Source organism: Mesocricetus auratus, unplaced genomic scaffold (assembly GCF_017639785.1).
Source record: "Mesocricetus auratus isolate SY011 unplaced genomic scaffold, BCM_Maur_2.0 Super-Scaffold_100001, whole genome shotgun sequence".
NCBI lineage: Eukaryota > Metazoa > Chordata > Mammalia > Rodentia > Cricetidae > Mesocricetus > Mesocricetus auratus.
The window spans coordinates 14,611,384-14,635,768 of record NW_024429187.1 but is presented as its reverse complement, the minus strand read 5'-3'; the positions used below and the strand labels follow the sequence as shown (position 1 = coordinate 14,635,768).

General features: G+C 48.6%; 1 protein-coding gene across 2 annotated transcripts in view; it reads left to right on the top strand.

The window, feature by feature from the left end:
* Itpr2 (inositol 1,4,5-trisphosphate receptor type 2) overlaps nt 1–24,385 on the top strand; it is a 394,738-nt gene that overhangs the window by 76,422 nt on the left and 293,931 nt on the right. For both annotated transcript variants that reach the window (XM_040743610.1, XM_040743611.1), the window contains exons 10-14: nt 2,768–2,812; nt 10,269–10,420; nt 16,257–16,356; nt 16,992–17,152; nt 23,726–23,867. In XM_040743610.1, the coding sequence (XP_040599544.1) occupies nt 2,768–2,812; nt 10,269–10,420; nt 16,257–16,356; nt 16,992–17,152; nt 23,726–23,867 (600 nt within the window). The remainder of the gene's footprint in view (nt 1–2,767; nt 2,813–10,268; nt 10,421–16,256; nt 16,357–16,991; nt 17,153–23,725; nt 23,868–24,385) is intronic.

The following is a 24,385-nucleotide window of genomic DNA, read 5'->3' as shown; positions in this document are numbered from 1 at the left end:
CCTGCCTGAAAAGAGCCAGGCATGGTGGCTTGTGCTTGTAGTCCCAGCATTCGCTAGATGGAGACAGGATCCCTGGGGTGTTCTGGCTGGCCAGCCTGGACAACTAGGAGGGCTCTAAGACAGTGAAAAAACACTGTGTCAACAACAACAATAAAAGGTGACCAGTGCCTGAAGAACCATGCGCGCACGCACACACACACACACACACACACACACACACACACACACACACACACACACACACACAGTGAAGAAAATGGACTAGCATATTTGTTTGCAGCTAGGACAAGCTTCCACCAGGTGGCGCTCAACACTTATTTCCTAACTTCAATGCTCTCAGGTACAATTAATTAAAAACTTAATACCAGCAAAGAGGACAGGCTTGGCGTCTCACAGCTGTGTCCCAGAACTCCCAGAGGGGGACACAGGGGAATCAGAAGCTCAACCTCCACCCCCCCTGCCCCCAGCAACTGTATAGTGAGTCTGAGGCCAGCCTGAGCTTCAGGAGACACTTTCTCAAACAAAGACTCAAACACCAACCAGAACAAATAAACAAACAAACAAAAAACAAACCAAAACTAGAAGAAAAAGAAAAACCACCAGGAATGCTCATTGGGGAAAAGGCTCAGCCCATTAAGGTGCTTGCTTCCAAATTGTGGACCTATCCCTCCTGCAGTTTTGTTGGGTCTCAGGGACCATGTCTCCAGAGGATCTGGTGCCCTCTCCTGGTCTCCACGAGAACTGCACGTATGTGTACAAACCCATGAGTGTGTTCCTTACCCCCCAACTTAAAGAAAAAAATAAAAATTAAAAAAAAGCAAGAATATGAGCATGTGCTCTGGGCTTCTGTGGTTTCTGTCTGTTCCTTACTGCTGTGTGGACAGAACGCTGAGGGCATTCTGCAGCTGGCATTGGGACTCTTGACTCTTGTCACCAACAGGCAATGATCTGTTTAACCGTCTTCAACAGTTGATGAAGACGGTGTCTTTTGATATTGCCAGTAATCTATGTTCTTCTCCTTTCGCCGTCCCCATGGCTGTGGACCATGAGTGTGAGCTTGCCTACCTCACTGCCTTACAAACGCAGCAAATGTTATTAAAGCTTGGGTTCTTTTGCCACAACACAATGATTTTTCTTCCTAGTTAGCATTTGAGAATCAAGCATAGCTTTCTGTCGCAGCTTCTATACGTAGGCGCTGCTGAATACAAGCATATAGGATTGATTTTATAGCATTCGAAGTTCCTCATTCAGTGGGCCCAGTGCTCTTCCGTCAAGTAGGATGGAGAGTATTCCTCAGAAGTGGAATTGCGAAGTTAAATGGATGATCCCTCCAAAACATTTCTTAAAAGTATCGTGAAGAGACTCTGCAAATAAGTCCCATTTTTTCCCCTGCCGTGTGTTGTTCCTGCTCCTTTACCTGCCACTTAAAATTAAGCCCCGCCTTCAAGGATTATCTCATCCCAGACCCCTCCCTCCCTCCTCTGACCTGTATCATTAATTTCTGCCTCCTAACTCCGGTCACATCTGCATCATAGCATAGCTGACCGCATTTATGCTTTATTTTCCTTCCTAGGCCACAGGGTCAGTGGTCAGGGACAGGACTCTTGGCTAAAATACCACTTGCCACAAGTTTTGCCCCTTAGAGATGCTCTGTCAATCACAAGAGTTCCCTCTCTCTCCCTTGTGCCAGATTTATAATTCAGTTTCTAACATGATGCTGTATTGTCCTTCAAAGTGTTGTTAAAATATCCAGGGGCTTCCCTAGGACAGCCTTTTCTTCCTTCCTTAGCAATACTCTTTTTCTGTACATCCTTGGCTGATGACTTTGACAGCTACGGCTGCTGCTCTATTTGGAGAAGCGGTAGAATCTGAGGCATGTGTATTTTACAGCAATGGTGATGAAAGCATGTGGCTGTGAGTGTATTTGGGTTTTTCCTTCTCTGTAGTGACAATACTAACAAAAACAACTTGAGAGAGGGATGATATATATACATAAATATGTATTCCATATGTATATTACTCCACATACATATGGGATAATGAACATAGATAATCATAAAGAGTTAAGGACATTTCAATGAAAATCAAATGCAAATACAAAACCAACATCCATGTCAGCATCCATGAAAGCACCACAAATAAAAACTCCTCCCTTGCCTGGCATTTAAGCATGTTCATCTGTGTGTGTGTGATATGTGTGTGGGCATGTGTGCATGTGTGCACGTGTGTGAGTATGGGCATATATGTGTGTATGCATGTGTGTGCGCATGTGTGAGTATGGACATGTGTGTGTACATGTGTGAGTATGGGCATGTATGTATGTGTGTGTAATGTGTGTGGGCATGTGTGTGTATGGATATGTGTGTATACATGTGTGTCTATGTAGTGTGCGTATGTGTGAGTATGGGCGTGTGTGTATGCATGTGCGTGTGTACATGTGTGAGTATGGGCATGTGTGTGTGTGAGATGTGTGTGTGGGGGCATGTGTATGTATATGGGTATATGTGTATACATGTGTGTCTATGTGGCATGCATATGTGTGAGTATGGGCGTGTGTGTAAGAGCATGCATGTGTGTGGTCATGTGTGTGTACATGTGTGTATGTGTGTGTGCACTCGTGTGTACACGAGCATGCAGGTGAACACAGGGACTGAACTCAGCTCGTCAGGCTTGCAGCAAGCACCTTCATCCACGGAGCCATTGCACTGGCCCAGGCTCATCCTCACTGGGACTTTTTATTTGACACTAGTATTGCTTTGTCTTTCAGCTTAATCCTGACTATCGAGACGTTCAAAATGAGGGAAAGACTGTGGTGAGTAGCCGTTCCTCTCAGAATGTCCCAAATGTTTCATATCCTAGTTTATATGAATAGATCGAAGCCTTCGTGACAGGCTTGAATACTGTTGCCCCCAGGGCAGAATCTCTCAGCTGAAGGGGGTGGTCTGAGGGAGAGGAGGGCCCAGGGGATGTCTCTTGAGCAGGGGCTGCTAAGGGACCTCTTGAAGACTGGTTATTGAAGGGCACTGAGTCTTCTGTCGTGTGACTAGGTCCAGTTTCCAAGCACACAAGTTGTTAAGGTGGACAGGAAGACTCGCCTTGGATTTAAAACGATTTGGGTTCTGTTTGAGGGGAGAAATTAAAACTGCAATCCATGTGTTATGGGTGATGTTTCGATATTTTGAAGTGTCCTTCAGAAATGCCTCTCGTCTCTCTGTCTCTCTGTCTCTCTCCCTATCTCTGCCTCGGAGTGCTGGGATGCACCACCACTGCCCGGTGAGTGCCACACTCTTAACACCAATGTTCACAAGGGGTTTCCGTGTCACCCACTCTGCTCAATCCCTCTTTGTATGTATGGCAGGAGTCGGGGGGCAGTAGGGTGAGTTTTATGCAGCCCAAAGTTCGGAAACTCAGGGGAAGCTGATGTGGACACGCCTCTGGGTGAGAGACACACCGGGTGACGTGCGCTTGCGGCAGACTCCGGCGTGCCGGAAGGAACGGTGTCCCCTCACACTTGCAGGTGCTGCCTCGTCATTTGAAACCCTGTCCTTGTGGTGCACAGTGCTGGCCGGGCAGGAGGACACGCTGGCCCTGTCACCAGGGATCTGTTAGTGGGCCTGATTTGGTTGTCAGTGAAGACCACTTTGCACCCGTCACTATGTAGGGTGACGACTTTAATTACAGTCTTACCTGTGATTGGTCAAATAGACACACACAGACACAAAAGCAAACGTTAGAATAACAGCAAACAAGTCATTATCCATCCCCAGCTGTCTGCCTGCCTGTCTGCCTGCCTGCCTGTCTGTCTGTCTGCCTGCCTGCCTGTCTGTCTGTCTGCCTGCCTGCCCGCCTGTCTGTCTGTCTGCCTGCCTGCCCGCCTGTCTGCCTGCCCGCCTACCTGCCTGCCTGTCTGCCTGCCCGCCTGTCTGCCTGTCTGTCTGTCTGCCTGCCTGCCTGTCTGTCTGTCTGCCTGCCTGCCTGTCTGCCTGCCTGCCTGCCTGCCCGCCTGTCTGTCTGTCTGCCTGTCTGCCTTCCTGTCTGCCTGTCTGTCTGTCTGCCTGTCTGTCTCTCTGCCTGTCTGCCTCTCTGCCTGCCTGTCTGTCTCTCTGCCTGTCTGTCTCTCTGCCTGCCTGTCTCTCTGCCTGCCTGTCTGCCCGCCTGCCTACCTGTCTGCCTGCCTACCTGTCTGCCTGCCTGTCTGTCTGTCTGTCTGCCTGCCTGTCTGCCTGCCTGCCTGCCTGCCTCTCTGCCTGCCTGTCTGCCTGCCTGTCTGTCTGTCTGTCTGTCTGCCCGCCTGTCTGCCTGCCTGCCTGCCTGTCTGTCTCTCTGCCTGCCTGTCTGCCTGCCTGCCTGCCTGTCTGTCTGCCTGCCTGTCTGCCTGCCTGCCTGCCTGCCTGCCTGCCTGTCTGTCTGCCTGCCTGTCTGCCTGTCTGCCTGTCTGTCTGTCTGTCTGCCTGCCTGTCTGCCTTCCTGTCTGCCTGTCTGTCTGTCTGTCTGCCTGCCTGTCTGTCTCTCTCGTCTCTCTGTCTGCTCTCCTTGGAGAAGTGTCTCTTTAGAGTGTTTTTGGGTTGCTTATTCTTTTGCTGTTGCTTTGAGCTAAGGAGAATCATTTCTGGGCATCGGCTCCGCGTTAGGAGCGCACATTTCTTCCCTTCTCTGGGGCGTCGCTGCCCCTCACTCCCTTACGGTTGGATGTAATCCCATGCATCTGTGCTTTTTTGTCCCCCGTGCTGCCTAACACATCCTCACCCAGACAGTATCACGTTGCATGTTTTTTTTCCATTAGGAAAACGAAAATCAAAACCACATTGTAACATCTTCTCACCCCAGCCAGAATGACCATTGTTGAAAAGACAACATGACAGATTCCGGCAAGGCGGTGGAGAAAGAGCCCTCCTGCGTAGCTGGTGGGGTAGATGGTCATTATGAATGCAGTGTGGTAATTCCTCAAGGATTAAGTGCGGAACTGCAGTCCAGCCCAGCAGCCCCACTATTGGGTACCAATCCTGCGTGGATAAAGCTGGTGCACTGACCCTCAGCTCTCATGCCTGACTCCCTGCCCCATTTTCCACACCAGCTGAGATGTGGAACTAGCCCGTGTCCATCCTCAGCTGAGTGGGCTACAGGTGTGCACCACCGCACCTGTTTTTATGTGGCGTGGGGCATGGAACCCAGGGCCTTGTACGTGAGAGGGAAGCATGCTACCCTCCGAGCCTCAGCCCCAGCCCCAAGTGCCTGGTTTGAATGGCGGCACTGTTTGCCTGGCTCCCCAGCTGCATGGTCTATTTTTATTAGTAGACCCAGCAAGAACTTCTGGAGCTGGGGGGCTGGAGAGGTGGCTTGGCTCTTAAGAGCATTGCCTGCTCTTCCAAAGGTCCTGGGTTCAATTCCCAACAAGAACGCTACATACATAATCAGTAAATAAATCTTTTAAAGAAAGAGCCTCTGGGCTTGACTCAATCCTGTTGGACCCCTCTTTTTACTTTATTGTCAGAGTTTAAAGTAGGAGTGGAGTCGAGGGGGTCAGGCTGCTGGCCCGACGGAAGTTCTCTCTGGACATAGGTGGGTTTACTTGAATGGTTAGGCCTGTTTATGTCTGTTTTGAGTGAGGCTGAAGTGTTTGGTGCTGACCAGAGGAGGAGTTCACCTGCAACTTTTTGTGTTCTGGAATGTGTTGCTATCATGTCTGGGCCGTTTCTCCGGCAGGGTTACTTGTGGGCATTCTGGAGAGGACCCACTTTCCTTGCTGTCTAAGGGGCTGGTGTGTCTGCCTGCCTACCTCACCTTGTACCCCAAGAATCTAGCCAGGGCTGGGCGGTGGTGGCGCACGCCTTTAATCCCAGCACTTGGGAGGCAGAGGCAGGTGGATCTCTGTGAGTTCAAGGCCGGGCTGGACTGACAGCCTCCAAAACAATACAGAGAAACCCTGTCTCGTAGAAACAAAACAAAACAAACAAAAACAAACAAAAAAAAAGAATCAAGCCAGGTCAGAAGCACAGAAAAGGTGTTGGTAGGTTAAAAAAAAATTACAAGTAGCTGGACCTGTGGTGCAGACCCGTCTTCCAAGTTACTGGAGTGGCCGAGGCAGGAGGAAGGGGCTGCGAGAGTTGATCTGCAGCCTGTGACATAAGACGTCAGTTTGTGAGCAACGGCATGCGGCTTCTCTCACGCCCATGTCCCAGTAACGCTGGCTGTGGCCGTGCTGACTATTTTCCTTAACGGTCCCTGTGTTGGCGACTTAAGGGCCTGCTGCTGTTCTTTCCCTGCAGTTCGGAAACCTTTATCAGACGCCGCCTTCCATTTTTGATCTTTTGGAGATTAATGCGAGGCCTCGCTGAGTTGAGGTGGCGTGGGTGTCAGGGCCCCCGTTAAGACCAAATTGTCTTGTTCGTTTTACAAAGGGGTCCGCTATTTCCCGTCTTACAAATGTATGGCTTCTCTGGGCAAACACTGGCACTTTGTCAAGCCCAGCCCTGGTACCTCATGGTCGTTATTTTTCCTTGAAAGCCCACATCGTTTCAGACAGCTCTGCAGAGGGGATCTTTAAAAAATTTTCCTGTAATGTCATTCATGTGAGGGGACATTGCCATGTGTATGTGGCATGGGACCTTTTGAAGGAGAGCCTGCTGTGGAGGCTTGAGAGGGACATTTCATGGTGTTGGCGATACCGACACACGGCACCGGGTAATTCTTGGAAGTGGTAGTGGGAGATCTTCTGTGTCAGAGGCGGGCTGTCATCTGCACGGGCTGTAGTGGGTGCTCCCTCCGTGGTAGTGGGGTACCCTCTGGATGGCAGGGTGATGGGCGGCATCATGAGTCTCATCTTATTGGGGTGCTGGTGGCAGCCCCACCCCCTGCTCCAGCTCTCAGCTGTGACAACAACAAAAAGTGTTCAGAAATTGCCAGATGTCCTCTGATTGTCAAAACCCTCCTGTGTGGCCAACCACAGACCTGAGTGCGTTTATATACATGGAGATGTTGTAGAGACAGGAATCTGTTGGCATAGTACTTTCAAATTCTGTTCTGTCGAGTTTGGAGATGGGGAGCCAGGTGCCAGCAGACCTTCATGCTGCTTTGGGTTTTACTCCAGGCTCACTGGCAGTAAGGGGTGCAGGCGGAGCCAGCCGAAAGGGCCCAGCTCTGGGGAGGAGGCTCACGGAGATAACTTGCCACTGGAGTGTGTGGCTTTCCCAAGCAGAGCTGGGAGGGTGGGGATGGGGTGGGTAGGCAGGGATGCCAGTGACAGGTGACACAGCGGCCTCCTGCAGCCTGAACCTCAGTTCCAAAAGACAGACACAGCTTCTCCCACCTTGTCTCAGCTTCTCCCAGCAGTCTCAGCTTCTCCCAGCATTTCTCAGCTTCTCCCAGCATGTCTCAGCTTCTCCCAGTGTCTCAGCTTCTCCCAGCAGTCTCAGCTTCTCCCAGCATGTCTCAGCTTCTCCCACCTTGTCTCAGCTTCTCCCAGCAGTCTCAGCTTCTCCCACCTTGTCTCAGCTTCTCCCAGTGTCCCAGCTTCTCCCAGCATGTCTCAGGCTCCAAGAGTACAGGCCATGTGATGTTTGACCTAAAATTCGGTGACTCACTATGAGTCACCACAAAGGTATTCTGGGGTGTCCCGAAGTGCGCCTCCCTGGGGAGTGGGGGCTGGAGTGGGGCAGAGCCATTAGCTCACTGATTAGGGTTAATTGAGACAAGCCACTGCTAATTATTCATAGTATTCGAGAGTTGTGACTACACAGAACACATGGAATGTGCTTTTGTATTTCCCCATCCTTCCCACTGGTCCTTGGAAAACAGTTTGGACATGAAGAAAATTCCTGTGCATGAATAATCTCACAACTGTGTGTGGCCCTTGCTGTCGGAAGCTCCCTGTGCAATGCCTCAGTACAGGGAGGTCCCTGACCACTCTGATTGGGCCCCATAGGCAGACATTACCAAGGAGAGCCATGTAGGAGGCCATCTCTAGGAATCTGGATCTGAAATCTTCTTGTAAGTCTACAAAAATCATCTCAAAGGTGGGGTGAACGGAGGGCTGAACCCCCACTAAATGTACAGACCATGCAAATACTGCCAGCTTTCAGTTCCTAAGTAGATCTGAATAGCTGTGTTGGTTAGCACATTTCCACCCCAGAGTATGCACATCAAAAGCTAAATTATATGCCGAGGGAAGGCTCAGTCAGGAAATCAGATGATGTACTTCTTTTGGGGATACGGTATTCTTCCAAAGATGCTGGCAACTTCTTTGGTCCTCTACACCAGACGCTGCTGGAACCCTGCACATTGGCCATCCTCTCCTGCCAATAAAGCTTGTCTTGTCTTCAAAAACGCGGTTCAATTCAGCTGATAGGAACTTACTTCCCTGAGCTCAGCTGTGTTTTAATTATAACCTTCCCTATCTGCCCAAACCACGTAAGCCCGAAGTGTGTGTTGCCCTAGTTCCGTGTGTTGGAATCTTGATCCTCAGTGTCACAGTGGGGTTGGGAGCATGCTCGCACATGGCTCACCCTGTCTGTCATTCTCTGGGCACCAATAGCCTTGTGGAATTCCCCAAGCCGTTTAGCAGCTTGTTGCCACTGTGAAATGAAACAAAGTTCCAATTCGTTCTTCCTGGTTTGTCTCTCCCTCCGCTTATGGCCCCCTCTGACCTATCCTCCCTCTGCTGCCTTCCTCTCTGCCTTTAACATCGGAGCTTTTGTCTTTGGGAAGGAACTCCAGCTGGGAGTGTTTGCCCATGTTCTTCCCCCCCCCCCCCCCCCAGGACAGGGTTTCTCTGTATTGTCTTGGAGCCTGTCCTGGAACTCCCCTTGGTAGACCAGGCTGGCCTTGAACTCACAGAGATCTGCCTGCCTCTGCCTCCCAAGTGCTGGGATTAAAGGTGTGCGCCACCAACGCCCGGCTTTGCCCATGTTCTTAATTCCAGCATTTGGCTGGCTGAAGCAGGAGGATTGCTGTGAGTCTGAGGCCAGCCTGGGCTGCTTCGGGAGACCTTGTCTAGAAGGAAGGAAGGAAGGAAGGAACGAACGAAGGAAGGAAGGAAGGAGAAAGGGAAGGAGGGTCACAAACTCTTCCTCCCGTCAGTCAGCCTCTGTTACTGGCAGACAGCCCTGCTGTGGTTTTACCTTCTGGATCCCCCAGAGAAAGCTACCGCTCTGCCACTCACAGTTTAGGATGACATAACCCCTGGAAGTTCTTCTCATGGGCCAATGAAATGACATCCTTCAAACCCCTTTATCCCTCCCTCCTTCCTTCCTATTGTCTGTCTATCTGTCTTTGGCTGTTTACATGGATGACTCTTTGACTAGTTCTGCAGCCAGCCTGGAGCACGGGTGTCTCTGTGAGGTAGGAATTGTGGCTTTTGCACGGGTCTCTCTGTGAGGTAGGAACTGTGTTTCTTGTACCTGTCTCTCTGTGAGGTAGGGACTGTGGTTTTTGAGCAGGTCTCTCTGTGAGGTAGAGAAGGGATTGTGGCTTTTGCGCAGGTCTCTCTGTGAAGTAGGGATTGTGGCTTTTGCTCAGGTCCCTCTGTGAAGTAGGACTGTGGCTTTTGCACAGGACTCTCTGTGAAGTAGGGACTGTGGCTTTTGCACGGGTGTCTCTGTAAGGTAGGGACTGTGGCTTTTGCTCAGGTCCCTCTGTGAGGTAGGCATTGTGGCTTTTGTATTTGGATGTGATCCTGCATGGTTCTTACATCCTCATGCCCACAGGGAGTATCCCTGGGTCCCATGTCTTCATGATAATGACACCAATTTACATCCCATCCACAGGGTTCCCTTTCTCTGCCCCTTTGGCCGTTTATCCCTGGACTGTGGTCACGCTGTCCCTAGCAGTGTGCTGCCTGCAGTGGCTTTGATTTACATTTCCCCTGTAACTAGTGGGGCTGAGCGTCTCTCCCTATATCCGTTGGTCGTTTGTATGTCTTCTTGAATCCATGGAATTTAGAGGGTTTGGGACACTGCCTCTTCTCTGTGTTTGATGTAAATGTAGAAGGTCAAATCACCACGTTGTAAATGGGTATGAAACCACTAGAGAAGGGGGCCATAACTATTGTGGTTTAAGGTCATACGCAGGTTAGGCCACCTCTCTGGGGAGCATGGGCCGTGTGACTGCCCATAATCATTGCAAAGGCTGTGCCCCCTGATCTTCTGGGGGTTCAGAATAGACACTCCTGTGACCCAATGAGAGAGCGGCAAGCTCACACCTTATCTCCTGATTGGCTGGAGCAGCTAATGCTAAATCTGAAGGCACCGAATAACACTGAACCTCTTCAACAGAGAGACGGAGAGCTCCCAGCCTCAAAGAAGAAGCGCCAGACAGGGGAGAAGATCATGTACACGCTAGTCTCCGTACCACACGGAAACGACATCGCCTCCCTTTTCGAACTCGACGCCACAACTCTTCAGAGAGCCGACTGCCTGGTTCCCAGGTAAAAAGAAATAGAAAATGAAAGGGAAAAAGTAAGTAAAAGGAATTAGGATGAACAGATGCTTCTTTGACTGGCTCTCCCAACAGGTAGAAATACAAAGTACACTATTAATATAGTTTTACAATGGAAGGGAGCATGAGTGAAGAAAATGCATGCAAAGCAATGTGAGCACATGAACACAGCTTATTTTATCTGTATAAACGGATGGAAGGTGCGGTACCAAAGAAGTCCCGAATAAAGTATTGGAGTCATTTATTCTTACTAATTGTGTGGCCTCTGGTCACAACAATGAAAAAATAAATCTAATAGCATTTTCAGTCTAAATTTTTATCATTTACCCATCAGATACCCTGCCTGTCTCATTTACATGTTCATTCTGTTAGTGGTTCAGGTAAGAAGTGTTTGCTGACTGTCAATTACAAGGCAGACCATGTCCCGGGACATCAAAATAAGAAATGGGATCATCAGACCAATAAACACATGAGCTCAGGTCACTCTTGAACTTGAACCAATTAAAAGAGCCAAATTAAAAACAGAAAGCTGAAAAAGGAGCTTTCTTTGGTATAGCCACAACTGGAAAGACATATGAATAGATCTGAGAACCCCCTGATAGGAGTCTGTCTCTACCTTCTCCTTGCTGGCTAACACAGCCCCTGAAGACATGCTTTCTGCTGCTTTGGCTTGAGCCAAGTGTCGGTCTTCTTGTACGGTGTCTTAGTTAGGGTTTCCATCACTGTGAAGAGACACCATGGCCATGGCAACTCTTATAAAGAAAAGCAACTCATTGGGCCTGGCTTACAGTTTCAGAGGTTTAGCCCATTATCATCATGGCGGGTGGGGCACAGGCAGACATGTTGCTGAAGAAGGAGCTGAGAGTTCTACACCTTGGTCTATAGGCAGCAGGGAGTGAACTGAGTGCCACAGTGGACACAGCTTGAGCATATAAGGCCTCAAAGCCCACCTCCACATTGACACACTTCCTCCAACAAGGCCACGCCTACTCCAATGAAGCCATACCTCCTACTAGTGCCACTCCCTGTGGGGGGCAATTTTCTTTCAAACTACAATGTGTTGTGGTTTGTTATTACTTGATTACTACTCTGACTTAACTCATTTTAGATCTAAGTCAGCAAAAATGGATGTCTTTCTTGGATTCAGTGTATGAGAATTGGCTTAAGGAAGTGGTAAGAAAGAACTCACTGTCAGGTGCATTCACCCGCTATGAGGTTACTAAGTCTCAGTTTGCACAGCGGTGTTAGCTACTGCTGTTCAGAAAGGCTGATGAAGATCTTCTCCCCATTGTGGAGGATTCTGTGCTGATACCATTCATCTGCCATTCACGGTTTGCAGCTAACAATAAACCTTTAACACTAGCTACTTTTACATCCTCGTATGAAATCCTCGAATGCTTTCGATGTGCCAAGCCCCATGTCAGGTTCTTCATAGCCATTATCTGGGTTCACCCCGGTAACTCTCATGGGTCACAGGTCAGAGGCTGAGTTAGAGCAGGTCTTCTCAGACTGGCTGAGAAAGATCTGAGCCATGAGTCCTGGCCCTTCTGAGGGTGGAGGTCAGTCTTTCGGTGAGAGGAGGACTCCACATCTTTTAAAAGCGTTACCCAGAGGATTCCCGTATGGAATGCAGTATTTCCCAAACTTTAAACTCTTATTGTGTGATACTTTCCTGGAGGGTTGCGAACGAATGTTTCCAAACACAGGGCCCCTGACAACAGATCAAAGGAAAGATTCCATTCAAGGCCAGCGAGTGAGCCAGTGAGTTTATTGGGTTTACTTACAGGAGCTTAGTGAAGGGTCTTTACAGGAATGTGGGTGACCCCCAAACAGCTGTGTCACTGAAAGGCTTGGCTCCAGCGTGGATGACAGTGTCCCCGTGCTGTACGTACTGATGGCACCCCCTCTTCAGCTAACCTTTCCCTACCGTGCATTCTAGAACTTGAGACTATACGTAGTTGGGAAATGCAGGAAGGAGGGGTTTCCTTAGCTGGGTCTAATTACCCCTTCCTGCCCTCACCCATGAGGGAACATCAGTAGATCCCATCCTGGGGGACAGTCATACCTGTCCTGATTAAGACGGCAATGGCCTTTATGCTCAGACGACAGAGTTCCATGGTGGTGCTTCAGCCTGGTGATTCCCCAAGTCAGCCTTGGGGATCTGATACAGTCACGGATGGTGAGCCCTTGGTCCATGGTGGGGCTGGGGGAGTGATTTCCTAGCAAGCCACAGACTGCACTGTTTGAATCAAGGGCCTTGAGGAGGGCTCCCAGCCTTTCCTGCCCAATGGACTCTTAGCAATCTGTGACCAGTCCTGATGCCTATTCTCACTCTAGACACTGGTGTGTGATGCAGCCTAGACTTTGGGTTTGTGAGAACTTCCCAGGTGACAGACAGCAGAGTTTGGGAGACGGTGACTTAGAAGGACAGGCTAACTGACCCGTCTGTGCTCATGACGTGGAGTTTGACCCTGGAGCATGGAATGTAAAGTCCTCCCCGAACTACCATTCCCCAGCAGCCAGCACACACCTGTGACATGGTCCCAGAGTTATTTAGCTCCTAAATCCTTGCCGATCATGTTATTGCTCTGGGTCATCTCTTCAGTTTGCAGCCCGGTAGTGTTGTTGGTTGACTCAAGGGGGTTCATCGAGGCTGAAAGCATCCCCGATCTGAAGGATCTAATCTGAAATGACCAAGAAGTGACAGCTTTTGAGAACCAATATGATGCCGCGAGTGGGAAATCCTACACCTGACTTTGTGTGGTGGATCATAGTTAAAATGCAGGTGTACTTAAAATACTGTATAAAATGATCTTTGGCCTAGATGGCTAAAGCGCATATGGAATATAAACAAATGACATGTCTAGACTTGGGTCTCATCCCAAAAGAGCTCCTTGAACACCTACTCTGAAATGCTTAAAAAACAAAACTTGAAACCTCAGCTACCCTGGTTCCAAGCTGCCCTTGTTGCCTTTCCATTGCTGTGAAGGGACACCATGACCAAGGCACCCTGTAGGAGAAAGCGTTTCATTTGGAGATTCATGGTTCCAAAGCGTTAGAGTCCGTGACCGTCATGGCGGGGAACAGGCTCCTGCGGTCACAATAGCCCAGAGCTTACAGGTTGGGCAATAACTGCCGGGCAGAGAGATGGAAAGGAGAGAGAACCATCTTTAACGAGGCAAGGCTTTTGGAACCTCAAAGCCGACCCCCAATGACACACCTCCTCTGTCAAGGTCACCCACTGGGAACCAAGCATCCAAACATATGAGCCCATGGAAGCCATGCAGTGTGTGAGCCACCACACAGGCGTGGTGAGGAAGGGAAGCTCACTGTGTCGAAAAATGTCAGGGTAGAATAGAGGAGCTGGCCACCACATAAGTGTGCTGCGGCCCCGTTTTCCAGAGCTTGGGACAGCAGGGGAGACAGCAGCTGTAGACAACATCTCCTGCTTAGGTCAGTGTGGAGGGTGCTGGGTGCTAAAACAGGTGTTTTTTTTAGGTGCTTACTATTCTAGATATTGAAGCTCACCGTGCATTTTATCTGCTTTTATGTTGGAACTCATCGTGTATTTTATCTACTTTTGTGAATGAGCAATGTTGTTGGTTTTTTTACTCGTAATACTCTTTGCTGTTTGGGCTCTTTGGGGGAGGGCTGGCCACCCAGCTCCCAAAAAATCACACACAGATTTTTTCTTACTTATAACTTTCCCAGCTTTGGCTTCTTTCTTGTCAACTTTTCTTAACTGAAATGGTCCCAGCTACCTTTTTCCCTCTGGGCTTTTATCTTCCCTACTTGTGTCTGTCTTACTTACCTTCTTACACCGTGGCTGGCCGTGTGGCTGAGTGGCTGGCCCCTGATGTCTCTTTCTAGCTTGCTTCCTCTCTATACTCTCTCCCGACAGCCACTCCTGCCCTTTCTCCCGCCTCAACCTTCAGCGCTGTATTAGACCATCAGGTGTATTAGACAGGCAAAGGATCACAGCTTCCGAGTTAAACAAGTGCAGAATAAACAGAAGCCACACATCTTTACGCCATTAAACAGATGTTCCACAGCATAAATGAAAGCAGCACAGCTTAAAATAATATTCCACGACACAGCGAGGACCTTCATGATGAGTTTCCCTGAGGTGTTTACTGTTGTGTGTCCTCTTTGACCGTAAAATGTTTACTGTAGGTTTTATGGCATGTTTATGTCTTAGCCTTAGGCTAAGCGATAGGCTTGTTGTTGTAATGGCGCCGTGCACTCGTGTTGAAGAAATAACTGGAATAAAAGATGAGGTGGAGAAGACGCAGTGTGGAATGGCGTTCTAGGTGCCTTCTCCAGTCTGAACAGATAATTTTTGTTACTCTCGACTCAAGACGTGGTCAAATGTGTAGCCGTTGCTCTCGGAGGACACAGGGTGTGAGTCCTGTGAGCTCCTGGTTGAAATGCACCTGCCAGCCTTCCAGGCACCACACAAGCTTGGGTGTGTGTGTTTGGTAGACACCTTATGTAGTACACATTATTGATTCTTCACACCACAAATATTTTCTTTTCTTCTTTATTACTGTTATTTTTTTTAAGGCTGGAGAGATGGTTCAGTGGTTAAGAGTTCATACTGCTTTTTTAGAGGCCCTGAGTTCAGTTCCCAGTACCCACACAGGGTGGCTCACAACCTCCTGTAACTCCAGGGGATCCAGTGCCCTCTTCTGGCCTCTATGGGCACTGCACTCAGAGATGTACACACAATTTGAAGTCTTAAAATGTAAGTCAGCATACACAGTGATGGCTTCACGATGGTGTCTTCCTGTACACGTCACCAGACTTCTTCCTTGTTCTCCTGCCCCCTCCACTCCTCTCCCTGTCGCCCCGACGATTGATTTAATCTTCTTACTTAGAACCTAGAGTCAGTGCTTCTGAATTAAATAGCAAGGCCAGAACAAAATCCAGAAATCTGAGAAGCATCACTAGGAGATTGTGGTGTGAGGGCTGAGTTAGAACCCAAGCAGCTGCCTGCTCAGCCTCTCATTGGGAATGTGCCTGCCTGGATTCTCAGAACTGAGTATCTATTTATCAACTCTAGGTTTGCCCTCAGTGGCCACAGCAGCCTCGTGATTCAGGGGCTGTGAGTACATTTAGGTTAGTAGCTGTTGGAGACAGGGTAAACTAGTCACTGCTGACCACACCCCAAGTGGACCAGTGACAAGGTTCCTGGTGGTGACACTGATGGCCCAGGAAGTGACGCCTCGGACTCCAGAGAAGTCTGAATCTAAGAAGTTTCTTATTCCAGACAGATCCTGAGAAGGTTACGAGTCTATGACATTTAATGTACATTTCACACATGGATCTGCTGAGTATGTCAATATGCAATGGGGGCTAATTAAAAATAGTATTGTCTGTGTGTGTAGGTCAGAGGACAGTACTGTAGAGTTGGTTCTTGCCTTCCATCTTCAGTGGGTTCTGGGGATTGAACTCAGGTCCTCATCGCTGCATTGTAGCAAGCCCCTTTGTCCTCTGAGCCCTCTTGCCAGCCTGGTGGAGGATTATCCTTCTGTACATATATCGTTCTTACGGGTTGATGATAAAACTGATTGGTCGGGCAGGAAATATAGGTGGGGCTTCCAGACAAGGAGAATTCTGGGGAAAAGAGGAGCCACCAGGGAGACTCCATGTAGCCACCAAAGGAATAACAGGTCTAGGCATTCTCTGGTAAGATAAGACACATATAGAAACACATAGATTAATAGTTATGGGTTACTAATTAAGAGAGAGCTAGCCAAATAAACGTGCAAGCAAGATATCACCACATAAAGCCCTCCATGCCCTTACGCATCATTTGCTTCTAGGAACTCCTATGTGCGGCTAAGGCATTTGTGCACCAATACTTGGGTGACGAGCACCAGCATCCCCATAGACACGGAGGAAGAGAGGCCCGTCATGCTGAAAGTAAGTGTTCTGGGGCTAGCTCGCCTGCTGTGCTCACAGGACTGAGAGTGACCGGCAGTCCATCTTGTGGGGTTCCAGAACTGGTTGCAGCTGATTTCGTGGGAGCGAACATCTGCCAGCTGCTCAGGTCTCTGACCTGGGTGGCCGCGGCAGGTCTGTGGGTGGGATGGAGGAGGGCGGGATGAAGACATCAGAAAGGCATAGGCGGATTCCAGGGGCATCTTCTCTGCTTGGAAGTATCTGGGACGGAGAGATAGTGTGTGAAAGAACCCTCTTTGGGGGCACTTCAAGAACATGGCAGGAAAGCTGGGCATTGGTGGCGCACATTTTTAATCCCAGCACTCGGGGGGCAGAGGCAGGCGGATCTCTGTGAGTTCGAGGCCAGCCTGGTCTACAAGAGCGAGTTCCAGGACAGCCTCCAAAGCTACAGAGAAACCCTGTCTTGAAAAAACTTAAGAAAAAAAAAGATCAGGGCAGGAAGTGGGCATGGAAAGCTGTCTTGTCCCCGAAGCCATTCGTTGTGGATGGTGTTTTCTGGAGTTTCTCGGTCTTGTCTGCACCCACCCAGTGTATCTTACTACTGAGGTCCGTGGTCTCTAGAGAACATTGCTGTCTAATGGAAACACATATTTCAGATTGGAACCTGCCAGACTAAGGAAGACAAAGAAGCCTTTGCCATTGTGTGCGTCCCACTCTCTGAGGTGCGAGACTTAGACTTCGCCAATGATGCCAACAAAGTTCTGGCAACCACGGTGAAAAAACTGGAGAATGGCAGCATCACTCAGAATGAGAGGAGGTGAGTGGATGCCAAATGTGACACTGAATCGTTGAGAGTCAACCGTTGACCTGGGTGTGTGTGGGGGGGTGCAGGCTCACAAGTGCCTGTAACTTTAGGTTGTAGGGATCTGGCGCCCTCCTCTGGCCTCCACAGGCGCTGCACTCACAGGCACATATACAGATACACACACCTAAGTAAAAAAAAAAAAAAAAACTAAAAATTGCCAGATGGAGTATTTACTTTTTCCATTTTATCTTGGTTTGAAAATAAATGATTTCAGTTCCTCTCTGCTCTATTTTTGAAAGTCTTTTAAAAACTCACAGGGCCCTACTTGATTTGGTGTTTAGGCGTAGAGTTTTGTATTTCCTGGATTCACGACACATTTCTCAGCTCTGATACCACAGACTGATCAAACATGTAGTATCAGAAAAAAAGTGAAGTGTATCCCCTGCTTGTGTTGTTCACTCAGAGAAACTGCACCCTTGACTGACTGTTCATTTATTTATAAATATGCGAGGAAAAGAAGGCTACTGGTAACTAGAATCATTGTGTCTCCATCACGTGCCCTAAGCCTTCACACAGCCCTTCAGTAGCTATTCCCATTCTGCCTAAAGGAAATGGGGGTTAAACCCCACCTGGTACAATTGCACAAATAGTAAGTGGGGGATCCAGTCATGCGATCGACGGTTGGCTGCTCTCAGGATCTCAGAGCAAAGATGTCTTCCCTCTTCATGACCTGCTAACAGACTTCCACCAATAAGGAGCCACTGACACATTAATTGCAGCTGCCACCTGCGGCCATCGTGATGGCAGCCCCTCGGCAAACAGTCTAGACAGGGATGAATGGAAAATGTAGTTAAAAATTTTTTTCTCTTCCTTCTTTGCATTTTCAGAGGGGGTAGGGTGCCTGACTCCCAGCTCCCAGATAAGTAACACACGGAGTCTTATTCTTACTTATGGATGCCCGGCCTTAGCTTGGCTTGTTTGTAGCTTTTTTTTTTTTTAATCTTAAATTAGCCCATCCACCTTTTGCCTCGAGGCTTTGTCCTTTCCCCGTTTTTTGTTGTTGTTGTTGTTGTTTTGTTTTGTTTTGTTTTTTGCGTGTCTTCCTTTACTTCTTGCTCCATGTCTTGCTGTGTGGTTGTGTGGCTGGCCCTCAAGTTCGCCTCTCCTCCTTTTCTTGTTTCTCCATCTGCTCCCCCAGATTTCTCCTCCTATTTATTCTCCCTGCCTTCCAGCCCCGCCTGCCCTTTCTCCCGCCTAACTATTGGCCGTTCAGCTCTTTATCAGACCGGTCAGATGCTTTTAAGGCAGGTGAAGTAATGCAGCTTCACAGAGTTAAACAGACGCATCATGAAAGAATGCCACACATCATTGCATCATTAAACAAACGTTGCACAGCATAAACGAACGTAACACATCTTAAGATAATGTTCCACGACAAAGTCAGAGAAGGCGGTGCGGTGTGGTTCACTGGCTTCGCTCCTCAGTTGGGCACTCTTGAACATCTGTTCAAAAGAATCCCCAGGACAGAAAGGCAGAAATGTCCAGCTTTGTCTACACACCCCAACGGAAGGCCATCATGCTCGCTATAGCTGAAGGATGATAAAACTGCTCTGTGCTCATACAATGGGATAGCACTTAGCCAGGATCAGGAACAAACTGTACGTATGTGTGATGGTGTCCATAACTCTAGGTTTTGGATTGAGTAAGAAGGAAACGGACGGATAAGCCCACCTTAACACTCTGAGAGTGTTCTGTCACTAAATGCATAAATTCTTGAGACACACACCACACAATATACCTTTTAATTAAACACTGTCAGTATGCGGACAGGCAAATGGTTCTCAGCTCCCTCTCTGTCCTTACCACTGCTTTCCCTGTGGGAACCTGCGTTTGACGACTCCCATTATACCCCACCGTGGTGGCCAATGAACGAAGGCCGGAAGCAGAAACCTGCCACTCGTATAGCTACGGAAGATTAAAGACCAGAGCTGGCTCACAGCAGAAATGGATTTCAGTGTGCAAGTGGGGAGTTTCCCTCTCAATGAATCCAATTCTGTCTGTCCATCTCCTGCACTGACAGGAAGTCACACGCTTCTCTAAGAAGTCTCCAAGTATCCCTTGAGTGTCGGCTCCTCTCCACAGGCCATTCTTCCCCAGTCCCTGTTGGAGGGGACTCAGCCCCTCTAGACATGTCTCAGGAGGACAGTGGAGTAGGAGGACCCTTGACCATATATATGTATATTTATATTTATTTTAATTTCCCCTGCCTCTTCCTCTCTCCGCGGCTTTAGTGGACAATAACAGCAAGGAGACGGTGTCTGAGAACTGGGAACAAGTTACATTTGCTGATTTATCCCTCATCCCGATGCAGTCCACGCTGCAGAGTGGCGAATGGGCTCTTAGTCCCTCAGCTTTAGAATTTAATAGAAAATTCTTTCTGTGAATGACTGGCAGCCCTGACCCCGCCCCCCCCCTCGCCCCATGGAGAATGACATTATTATTAGCTATTCTTTTTATTCAAAGCCAAAGTCAAAGGGAGGGTTTGAGAACATGGCGCACCTGCCTCCGAATGCCTGCGCCATTGGATCTCTCTCTCCTCCTGCTCGCCCTCACCTCCATTAGTTACGCCAGGAAGGGACTCTGTGGATGCAGTTCCTGTGTCAGCCTCAGCATCCTCAGTGTTAGATGTTTTCATTTGAATCTTCTGTTTGTATTCCACGTGACCGCACCAAGGAAACAGAGCATCAGAAGTGTGTGCCCCGTGACGAGGGGAGGGCCTTGAGGTTGTCAATGGCTACCCGGCGCCCGAGAAGGCCCTGCGCGCCTGTCTTACGGTCTCTGTGCCCCGCTACACTTCTGAAGGGCCCTGATTTGTCCACGGAGGGTCTGCTGTCACAGCTGTGCACAGATGTAGCCAGTTCAGTGAGACTGAGCTCTTGAGACAGTGCCAGGGGCTGGCCACACAGACTGTGCTCCAGGTTAGCGGCAGAAGCAAAGGCCGTTGTGCCCGTCTCTTCATGCAGCTGGGGTCTGGGGACGCGGCTCGGTGGCAGAGCGTTTGTTCAGGCCGTGCTACACTTGCTGCCACCAAACCCAGCTCCTTAGGAAGACCGCCGTGTCTTCATGCAGCAAACAGAGCTGAGTGGCGGCTCTTAACGCGTCATATGACGCACCTCGCCGGCTCCCGTTCTCCTTTCCCGCCGTATTCCACCCCTCCTCCTCTCCCTGCCTCCTCCTCTTCCTCCCCAGCCCTCCGTGTCGTCCTCCTTCCTTTCCTCCCGCCCTTCTTCCTTCTGTATCTCCTCTCCTCTCTCCGGTCCCCCCTTCCTTTCTTTCTGGAGACCAGGTCTCATACAGCCCAGGGTGTCCTTGAACTCTCTATGTGGCCAATGATGCCCTCGAACTCTTTAACTTCCCTTTTGTAATCCGCTTTTAAAACAACCTCTATGTGCTATTGTCTGTATCCTTTTGATACTGTCTTATTGCCAGTTTTTCTAACAGCCTGGACTTTTATGAGATGATTTTTTTTTTTTTTTTTGGTATTTACGAGACAGGGTTTCTCTGTATTGTTTTGGAGGCTGTCGACCCAGCCTGGCCTCGAACTCACAGAGATCCGCCTGCCTCTGCCTCCTGAGTGCTGGGATTAAAGGCGTGCGCTACCACCGCCTGGCTTTATATATCCTTTTTATTGCTCATATTTCTGCTGGTTCTTGGCCTACCCACCTACTCTTCATTCATATCTACTGTTTTAAATTTTATAGATATATATGTACACACACACGCACACACACACAGTGGTAAGTTCTTTATCTGTTGAGGACTGACCACACACTCATGTAAATGCCACTTAGGAATGGCTTCATTACTTGGGTCTTATTGGCGATGAATCGGCCTTCTTATTTTTTCAGCCTGATGGCTGTTTTCCCTAATATCAGTTTTCTGGGAGCTTTGGGATTTAACTATGTGGGCTTTCCTCAGCGGGGATGTTACTGCGTCTTCTCTCTGCGCTCATCCATTTTCTGTCCGCTGGCGTGGCCTCTGCCTGACTCCTCTCCGCCAGTCCACATTGGGGGGTGGGGGGGGTGAGAACCCGTGGCGAGCTGAGGCGTGAGTCACTGTGACCGCAGCTGGGAGGGCGCCTCCTGTCCCTTCAGCATCTGCCTTGCAGCAGCCCACGCGGGGATTTTTGGGGCTTTCTGCCAGGGGGACCCTTCTCCACCCGAGCCCTCGCAGCTTCGGTTTGGCCCCTCCCACCCCCCCCCCCAGCACTGCTGCATCATCCTTGCTCTCTGCTGAGTTAGGATGGCTGTGATGTGCATTCTTCCCGCCAGCCTGGTCCCCAGAGCCGCGTCAGTCCCAAATGAACACGCAGGAACGCTGTATTAATTATGAAGCTGTTGGACGTTTGTTTTGGTTTCTTAATGGCTAGCTCTGACTTAATCATTAGCCCGTAACTACTAATATATATTTCTGTAAGACTTATCTTTCCGAGGACGCCACCCTGACGTGCCCTCTCCTCCCAGGATCACATGGCAACTCTCTCCTCTTGACTACATTTCCCAGAATCCTCCCCGACTCCTAGTCCCACTTACCTTGCTTCCCTATGGGCCAACGGTGCTTTATTTATCAACCAATCAGACAAATATATACACAGAAGGACTCCCCCATCAGATGACCTTTTAGAGTTCCTTTAAAATACATAATATATAAATATATATCTTATCAAATTTGTTGAATCCGACAGGAAGTCTGTTGCATGGATTTTCTTAGGGGCATGTGAGGAGACAGATATTCACCTCAGATAGGGAACCTGTGTCAGACCAAAATGATACCAGCCATGTCTCACCTGGAGAGCTAATAACCGGAATATGGGTGAGGGGTGACTTACAGGAGCGTGGATGACTCAGGAGGCAGCGGCATCGCTGACAGCTACCCCAGCAGGGACAATGTCTCATGGCATCTGCATTGGGCGCTCCGTGGAGGCAGCTCCATGGACCCCAGAGCCCGTCTCCCCAGCATCTCCCACAGTCCTAGAGCCCTGGGAGTAGTCTGGAGAGCCTTGCAGGCCTCAGCTTCCCAGACATGTGAGGTTTTGTTTTACTTCCTTAGTCTCATGAGCCCTCTCCTCCCTCCAGGGTAGCATGTTTGAAGTTGGAGGAATTGCTTTCAACTAAGTCACAAAGGAAATCAATTATTAGAAGAAAGTTAGCAAGATTGCATGAGTTATGGGGTGATAACTGGTCAATATGGAGTTGCACTAAGTTTGAGTTTAGCAGGTGGTTTTGTTGTCGTTTATCTTGTTTTTTTTTTCCCTTGGCACATGAGTAAAGAGTAAAGAGGAAGCTTGGTGTCTTTGCTACCAACCTCATTATAGCCAGAGGCACCTCTGTAGATACACAGAAGTTTCTGTCCTGACTGGTCCTGCAGTCGTTCAATTCCAAATAAACATGCAGAGGCTTTTATGAATTATAAACTGTTTGGCCTTTTGCTTAGGCTTATTACCAGCTAGCTCTTTTGTCTTAAATTCATCCATAATTCTTATCTGTGTTTAGCCACGTGGCTTGGTACCTTTTCTCAGTGAGGCATTCTCACCTTGCTTCCTCTGGGTCTGGCTGGTGACTACGTCTCTGCTTTTCCTCTTCCCAGAATTTTCCTAGTCTGGTAGCCCCACCTATACTTCCTGCCCTGGCTACTGGCCAATTAGCGACTTATTAAATCAATACAAGCGACAGATCTTTTCAGTGTACAAGAGCATTATCCCGCATCATCTGTGTATTAGGAATAATGTATAGAGACACTCCATCAAGACTTAATATTCTTGGGCTGGAGAGATGGTTCAGTGGTTAAAAGCATTTGCCATTCTCCCAAAGGACAGAGGTTCAGTTCCCAACACCCACATGGCATCTCATAACCATTTGTAACTCCAGCTCCAGGGGATTCTCCAGGGGTTCTGATGTCCTCTTCTGGCCTCCTTGTGCTAAACATTATATATATATATATATATATATATATATATATATATATATATATGGATATATATATATATATAATAAAAAGAAACATTAATGATCTACTCATCCTATTGACAGTTACCATCTTTAAGAGTAATCTAGAGTCACGACACACCCGAACCTTTTGTTCTTCATGTCTAAACACCCAATTCCAGTTGTGGAGTCAGCAAGGGAGAATATTTGCGTTGCAGCTAAATGTTCGCTGAGCAGAATCAGTGGGATCCTGTCTGACTTTAGCCTGCTGATGCTGCCTGGTGTCAGAGGTTTGCTTTGACAGTGATGTTCGGGAGACATTAAAATCACAGTTGTGCCGTCTTCCACATCCATTTGTCCTTGAGACTCATGGGATTTTATTTAGTAACCACTTGCAATTTTTGATTAGATTTGGAGTTGGAATGGAGGGCAGGAGGACCTGGGTAGGAAATATTGTCAAAATTAAGTAGCAATTGCATTAGATATTATATTTGTGTTGATTAAGTATGTATTGTTAAAAGCAGTTTAACTTTCTTAGTGCTTCAGTTCTCAGACGTAATTTCTGATGGTCCAGAATTGTCACGTCTTTCCTCCGTGATAGGTTTGTGACTAAACTGTTGGAAGACCTCATCTTCTTTGTGGCTGATGTGACTAACAATGGACAGGATGTTCTGGATGTGGTCATCACCAAGCCAAACCGGGAACGGCAGAAACTAATGAGGGAACAAAACATCCTGGCACAGGTGAGTTGCTTCATGAACCAAACTTGCCTATTTTGTGTTTTGAGTTACAGTATCAGTTATGCCTTGCTGCATAACAAATGATGCCTAGACACTTATTTCAGTTTCTGTGAGTTTTAAATGTCTGTGGGTAGTTTTTTCTCAGAGGCATTCAATACTTTCTGTAGGGCTACTGTCACCTCAAGAGTGGACTGAAGAGAAATACACTTCCTCAATGGCTCATAGAGTTTGGTACAAGCCTGCTTCAAGATAGAGCATTTCCTGTGGTGATGGTTGTGTTAGCTTCCTGTGATGCTTGTGTTAGCTTCCTGTGGTGATAGCTGTGTTAGCTTCCTGTGATGATGTTTGTGTTAGCTTCCTGTGGTGATGGCTGTGTTAGCTTCCTGTGATGGTTGTGTTAGCTTCCTGTGGTGATGGTTGTGTTAGCTTCCTGTGGTGATGGCTGTGTTAGCTTCCTGTGATGGTTGTGTTAGCTTCCTGTGGTGATGATTGTGTTAGCTTCCTGTGGTGATGGCTGTGTT